Below are 7963 nucleotides of genomic sequence, written 5' to 3' on the forward strand. Positions count from 1 at the left end.
TTTAGTTGTACGGCACACATCGAACCTAAAGTACAATTCTTCGCACACTTTGATTAACACGTCCTGAGTAATGAAAACAATACCCTCTTCAATTCCGTGTCTCAACTCTGGAAAATCATTAGGTAGCGGTGGAACATAGTAACGATCTTTTATTAAGCACCAAAGGAAAAAAATGGCATGGGGTTATTTCAGGTGAACGTAGAGGCCAGCGAAAAAGAGCTCTGACGTCTCGACTAGTACATCCAATACAACGGTCACGGACTTCCACAGTTAAACATTGAACGAAACTTACCAAATTGGAGAACACAAAACGCTTTATACTCAGGAGTCACCATTTTGCGTAGGTGGCGTTGCAAGCGAGAAAAGCAGTACTCGCCCATACGCTCATATAAAACTGTTTGTGTTAATTTTTAATTGTGATCTTGATCCAGAACTATACAATCCTTACAGTTGATACTAGTAACTTTATTCTAGTAATAATAAATCTTTTATGGACGTACTGTACACCTCTAAATAGGCGGGCCTCTTAATGTCACGTCGACACCCCGGTCAATAGAGGCAAACGGATAAGAATCGACCATGATCTGTGAGAGTTTTCCAAGAGGAATTCAGGTAAACCGTGAAGAAACCATGATATGCCTTGCTGGTCCGGTATTCAATCCCACGTCCTGAAAGCAGTTTTGCCATTCCAACACGTCAATACCTCACCGTCGGCCTCTGGGCTTGACTGCGTGACATGTGCCAGCTACACTGCTGGCCTAAGAAACTGTCAAGGAATTAATTTATCCACAGTTCTATCGAGACCCTTGGGTTTCCCCAGCCAACCTACGTTAAAGGACCTTCATTTTGTAACCATCTGGAGTTCAATGGGAATCTCTTATCACATTGTTAATCCAAAAGCTCTTTAAGGGAATGTTGTTCGGAAACTTGTATTTCCAAAAGGTTTAGTCAGTGAAATTTGTGTTTAGAATATACCCTTTTCTAGGGACCCAACTCTGTCTCACTTCAATATTTAGGATCCCCGAACGACTAGAGTATCTGTGGTCAGGATGTGTCGTTGGTCTTGAGGGCACAGTCACCTGAAGTTTCTCGCCACTGCACTGAAGTAATTTGCGCATTTGAGGCTTAAGAACAAGGAAGTGATACAGAGTACGGTTTTTGCATGGGATAAACCATAAAGGTTTGTTACACGTTCCTACATTTATTTGAATAGCTATGATATCAACTTTATCATCTCTTTGAAACAGCTACTTCTAGATTTGAGTACATTGGCATGAGTTGGTCGGTTTTTTAGATGTTGTACGATGCCCATAGTGGACTCGGGAACCTCTTGCGCTGTACTAATTTTTTGCTCATAGGTCTGATTCAAGCCATGGTTCAGGGATAGAACCTGTGACCCTCACAATATCAACCTAACACATTAGCGAAATCTGCCAACGGGGTCCCCCGTTCAGTAATTGTAAATACAGTTGGCCAAACATTAAAAAAAAAATGTAAGTGAGTCTTTCAGTGCTCACCAGAGATGTTTAACATATAACCTCGGTAACGAGCAAATTTAAGTGTTCTCATTTTGAAACATCATACTAAATTTAATGTAGAAATATTAAAAAATAATGCCGAGCGTGATAAATATACGAGAATTGTATTTCCAACTACATTTCAGGACGCGAATCTCAAGTAGTTTCTACACCCGTTGCTGGAATCAGTTGCCGAAAGAATCTACGTTGAATATCGAATCATTCGATTTGCAGTACAAAATGTTAAAACTATATAATAAAGCAGCTCCGATAAAAGCGAAAAAAAAACTTTAAAAAATACTAAACCCCGGCTTTTGACATGATTTTCGACAAGGAATTTTATTAAAATACTGACCCTCTTTTTAAAATTCGTTAAACAGTTAATACTATAAATTTCCCTTTCATCTTTGTAAACTTTCGCTTGCGCCATCCGCCAGCACCGTGGTTACACATTTTCGTTCCAAGAGACATCTATTCCATTCACGAAATTACTCAATCCTAATAACGTATGCCGAGAGCTAAGATGTTACACACCAATAAAATTAATGCACAAGCACATGGTTATTTGTAACTTATTTTTAACAAATGTTAAGATAATCATAAATTATTCAAAACTAAAAAAAAATAATATGTGATCCCTTTAGTGCCAAAACTAATAAAGCGCTACCTCGGCTTTCGACACTCCGTCTTTTGAACTTAATTTCGCCTTGCTGCATAGCTAAGGGTCGTGAACTTAGGCAAAGGGGTGAGAATGCAAAAAGCGATGCACCTGTCTTTTTTTTATCGCTTTCTATGACTGGAAGTTAAAAGCATGACAAAGAGTTAGAAGAGACTCGTTAATTTTAAATATTCCTACTTTGTAACTCTCAGCAATCCTAGCCACTGATAAATACTTTCAGGCCAAACTAGTTAATCGTAGCTTTAATTTAATTGCAACATTATGTTCCTTACTGACTTTCATAGATGAAGGATTCTTGTTCCGCTTGTAGCAAAGCCTGTGAGAGCTGTATTAAGAATTTATAATTTTATGTCCTTGGTTCGTTTAAAAATAACCAGGCAACAAAAAAAAAGATTTTTAGCACTAAAATAAGGCAGTGTGAGTCATTAATAGATTGACGTAAGTAAAACAACAGTGATAGATCCTCAAATGTAGAGAGGTTCAGTTATTTGAGTGGTGCGTGGACTTAGCGTTATTGCAACCGGGGGAAGGAGGAAGCATAAAGCCGGATTATAGACGAGGTAGGATGAAGCCAGGAGGGGAGGGGGAGATAGAGAAATTTGCTGTTTTTTTGGTCAAACGAAATCTTTGTAGTGATTTCATGCCCGTTTTATTTGGGAAGAGAAAATGTTCCGTCGTTGCCTGGCAACGGTTTAAATTGTGCTCACTTTCGCTTCCACATGCTCCATTTGGAATCTTCCAGAATCTTTTGTGGTTTCAGGCCTGCTCGCCAGGCCAGCTCAGCTGTTATCGGAGGTCTAAGAGCGAGCTCACAGGGCATGAAAAGCAGATGCAGAAGCAACATGGAAGGGAGAAAGGTGAAAGGTGTAGGAAGGGTGTCACGACTTACAGGGTTAAGCCTGATGCTTTTTGCCTTTTAGATCATTCCTTAATTTTTACGTAAAACAATGATTAATCTGTAGACCTACATAAGCAATTTTATTAAACTAGAAATATTAATATTTCATAACCAATATACAAATGTTAGGTAACTTTTTTATGATTCTTATAAACAAACGTTTTAAAATGTCAAAAATTTAATAAAAAAAGTTAAAGAAATTTCTAAAGATCGCAGGCTTTCGCAGCCATTGTCTGACGTAGCTTGGCTTCTGGGTTGTAGGCGCATCCAAGGCGAATATATCACTGACGTCACCATAATCAGGGTAGAGATACCTACTGAGGTTATTACAAGTTCTTCTGCCTTAAATACTCTCGCCTGTGAGGAGAAATTCCCGATTGGCTGTATCTGTGGGCCAATCACAGCCTTACTTTCGTCTAGTTGGCCTGTTGGTTTGGCCAATCAGAGCTTGGCTCCTGTGATTGGCTGGGGGTGCTGGTAAATCAGTGGTCTCTTCTGTTCTCATTGGCTGGACAGTTTGGCAAACCAGAGGTTACCTGTTTTTTGTTGGCTGCACAGCTAGGTTTTGAGATTTTCTGAAGAGTGGTTCACATATTCTGCTTAATTTGTAGCCATATTCTCTATTTATGTTTGTTGGTTGTTTTAGAATTTTTACATTGATTCTCGAATGTATCTTTTCTTGTATTGTCGGATGTTGGTTATGGTGTGGAATTGGTCGAAATCAATGCTGTGTCTGGTTTCCTAGGGGTGTTCTGTTGTAGCTGATCGTGGGTTTTCATGTTTATAGTCGCTGATATGTTCTTTAACCTTGTGATTATTTGTCTGCTAGTTCGTCCTGTATATAACTTGCCACAATAACATTGAATCTTGCACACACCTGCTAGGTTTTAGGCTGGAACTGAGACAGAAGAAGTCTTGATCTTAAACTTAAACATTTCGTTTCTATATTAGATTCAGTGCCCCGAATAACTTTGCCTTCAAGAAGAGTCACTAAATTATACTATACATTGTCATGTCTATTTTAATTCAATGAAAACTTTATCTAACAGGCTATGAGATTAACTTTATGTACATTGATGTAAATATGAAATGAAAGAACAAAGCGATGCTGAATTATGATCTGGAAACACTGATACTCCACATATGAGAGTTGCGTCGCAGAGTTCACAAAAGCACAATTCAAATGGCCATGAGCAAAATTTTTTAATAAAACCTGCGGAACATGCGAGGTCATGAAGCGAGGCAGCGCCGTGGTAACACACTGCGCTCGTATCCTAGTCCGGTCATCTTGACACTTGTTTTCCTAGTTTTCCCTCCAGGCAAGTGCTTGGACAAAATACCGTGGGCGAGATCTCCTCCAATTCCCACTCGCTGTGCGGTTGTACAGTATACATTTTTATAGTACCAACTCTAAGCGTTGTATAATTTTGGTTGAACGTTACAATTAAAGAGTATTTTGGTTGAACGTTACAATTAAAGAGTATTTTGGTTGAACGTTACAATTAAAGAGTATTTTGGTTGAACGTTACAATTAAAGAGTATTTTGGTTGAACGTTACAATTAAAGAGTAACTCGAAACGTTTTAGATAAGCGCATGCACGAGTACTGCTTTATTGTTTTCTCACTTTCAGCGCCACCTACGCAAAATGGCGACTCCTGAGCGTAAAGCGTTTAGTCTTTTGCAATTTGCTAAGAGTGAATCTGTAATTTCAATTCAACGTGCGTTACGTTTAAAGTTTTTACTGTCAAAGCCCCTGACCGTTGGATTGGTCATACTGGTTGAGACTACAGAGTTCTTTTTAGCTGGCTTCCTCGTTCACCTGACATAACCCCATGGGTTTTTTTTTCTTTGGGGCTTTATAAAAGATCGTGTCAACGTTCGACTGTTACCTAATGATTTCCCGTAGTTGAGACACAGAAATCAAGAGGTAATCGCTTCAATTATTCTGGACGTGTTAACCAAAGTATAGGAAGAATTAAACTTTAGGTTGAATGTGTGCCACATAACCAAAGGTACGCGTATTGGACATTTGTAAGAAAAATTATGTTATTTTACCTTAAAATGTATGTATAATTTGTTGTTAACAGTCTAAATTAAACTTTTATAATATCCCATTGAAACTGGGACATTATTTTATGGACTCTCTGTATTTGTGCGTCTCTAACTTATTCGCTGTTGACGAGACCTAATTGTAATTAAAGGAAAATGGCCTTCCCAAGGACAGACAGAAACTGTAAAAAATTGGATTTTTTAGAATCTATGAACGAACGACTTGATAAAATAATAAATCATGAATTGTTTTTTTTTTTTAAAGTCCCGTTGACATCTGAGTCATTAGCGAAAGACGGAGACATAAAAAGTTGTGTTGTATCTACAACAGTTCGCACCAGCAGAGCAAACAGGAGCACCCCAAGAAAGCTTACCGGCTCAAGGCAACGTCAGCCACGCTTCCCAATTTCGCAAAAAATAAAAATAATAGCAAAATCGAGGAGGTTGCTTTACCTTAAGACCCTTATCTACCTGAGCAATCACATGGTATGAGTAACTTCAGAAGAAACCACGCGATTTGAAAACTACTCAAGTTATCCGAGTGTTATCTGTTTACGAGAAGCATTTAATTTTACTCTGAGCGCGGGGTAAGTAGTTCAGTTTCCGAATTTCGTATTTAAACTGTATTTTTAGGAAAGTGGAAAGGACTTAACCACGTTTTTTTTAAAAATAATTTCTAAGAATGAAACACTCGGTAGAGATTCTTGAAAGCAATTAAGGGCCTTCATCTATATTCATTCGCCGTTTGAAGTTACGGCTGCCGCTTGAATTTTAATTTTTTTCCTACGCAGGACGATAAATCTGCGCGCAAGTTCAGAGCCTAGCGCTTAGAGGTGATACCGCGCTGGAAGCACCATAGGGCATCGACATTACCCTCCCGCCTCACTAGGCTCAGTGCAGGGTGAAGGGGCAGGGGCTCGCTCACCAGGTCGTCGGCCAGGATGAACACGATGTGCGGCCTCGGGCTGGCCGCCCCCGCCGCCCCCGCCGCCGCCAGCAGCCACACGGCGAGGCCCAGCACCGCCCCCGACGTCGTCATGGTCCGCGGGCGTCTGGCTGGCCCTGCCGGCCGGCCCGGGCCGCCTCCCCCTCCTCCCCCCTCCAACCGGCTTGGCAGAAGGGGGGAGAGGGGTGCGCGCGCAGCAGTGCCCGGACCCCGCGCGCCGCCTGCTATCTCGCTACACAATCGATTCGCGGTGGTCGCGAGCGCGCGTGGGCGGCGTGCCGCCGAATTAATACGAGCCGCGCAATGAGCCGGTGGAACCGTGCGCTCCCGAGAGTTGAAGCGTGGCGGACGTTGCTGTGAGAGACTATGGCCCCCCACACATTCGATTACGGACCCTGGACCCGGGATCGGGGACGGGCACTCCCAATTTTAAAGTTACGCGCTACATTAAAATTGCATGGTTATTTCTTACCTACACACTTTTTAGAATGTTGTTTAACCTGAAAATGCAGGGTGTAATTGTGCTTACTATTTTATAAGTCCAAACTAAGCTTTGTTTATAAAATTATTTTACTTAAAAATAACCACAGCAAGTATTTATATTTATTTCACACACTAAGATAAAAATGAAAATAGTTACAGAAAAATAAAATTAGCTGTAGGTGTGTAAAATCTTCTAAAATTTCATTGGATGAAAAAAATTTCATTTTTTTTTTAGTTTGTAAAAAATAATAATAGTTAAACATTTAAAAATAAACTGTGCTGGGCCCCATCCTTGTGGGGCCATGTGTGAGACGGCGGGGTTTCTCCAGTTTTCCCCCTTCAATGCAATCCGCGAACTAGCCATTACTATCCCAACAGCCCCTCGTCGTCTCTTATTTCCCCAATATCGACAAGACATTAAGGTAGTGTGTTTCTAAATTTTTTTGAACATATTCTTTAGTGTTTTTTCCATTGATTTAAATCGACTTAATATTATTACGATAATATATAGTTTTTAATTCGTAGGTACTTTGAATAAAATGAAAATTATTGAATAACTTTCATAATCTTAACAGTCAATTCATGTTTTTATTACAGCATTTATTAGAAGCAAAAATAGAACACCTTAGAATTTTACTTTTTATGCAGTCTTTGTCGTAATATTATTTTTTAAAATAACATTCATATTAAAATACAAATTCGATTTACTCAAGTAATTGAAAATATTAGGTCATCGATTAAAACTGTTTACCACTACGTTCAAGGTCCTAACGTTTCTGGAAACTAATTAATAAGCAATTATTTATTTGTTATAACGTATAAAAGTAAATATCCATGGTTAAGATTTTTTTAAATCATAATAAAAATACGGATTTAAAATTATAATCATAAAGTATCTTATATCTGAAGTCCCAATTTATCGACAGTTTTTTTCAACACGGATCAGTAAGGGAATTGAAAGAATTATATAAATCCTTCCCCCAACTTTTCCTTTGAAAAATAAACTGGCGTAAAATTTTAATGTCGCCAGTTTTTTGGAAGCGAGGTCTTATTATAGATGCTTCTAGAGAAAAGTGCATTGCTTTACGGAATGACAGAGTAGAATATTCAATAGAAAAACAAATTGTGTTGCTAAACCGTTTGGAATCTTCGACGGGTCCAGATGTAATCAAATGAATTCGTTAGTAATGGGGACCACGGAGGCAGAGTTCATTAGTAAGTATCGAGATCCGCGCATGTATTTTGTATGTGTGGCTATCATCTTGGAGTTGCAAAGAATGTTCTAAAACACTCGGTCTAATTCAATGAACTTCGTAGCTCATGAATTAACTAATTCAACTGCCAAGACAGTATAGTGCACACACATACAACACGTGCACTACAGTTGACA

The 7963-nt window shown here is 39.2% G+C and overlaps 1 protein-coding gene across 1 annotated transcript in view; it reads right to left on the reverse strand.

The window, feature by feature from the left end:
• LOC134531714 (arylsulfatase B-like) overlaps positions 1 to 6183 on the reverse strand; it is a 74031-nt gene extending 67848 nt beyond the window's left edge. The window contains exon 1 of the mRNA XM_063367532.1: positions 6070 to 6183. Coding sequence (XP_063223602.1) covers positions 6070 to 6183 — 114 coding nt within the window. The remainder of the gene's footprint in view (positions 1 to 6069) is intronic.
• Between the last annotated feature and the right edge of the window lie 1780 nt (positions 6184 to 7963).

This window comes from Bacillus rossius, chromosome 5 (genome assembly GCF_032445375.1).
Source record: "Bacillus rossius redtenbacheri isolate Brsri chromosome 5, Brsri_v3, whole genome shotgun sequence".
In the NCBI taxonomy this organism is placed as follows: Eukaryota; Metazoa; Arthropoda; class Insecta; order Phasmatodea; family Bacillidae; genus Bacillus; species Bacillus rossius.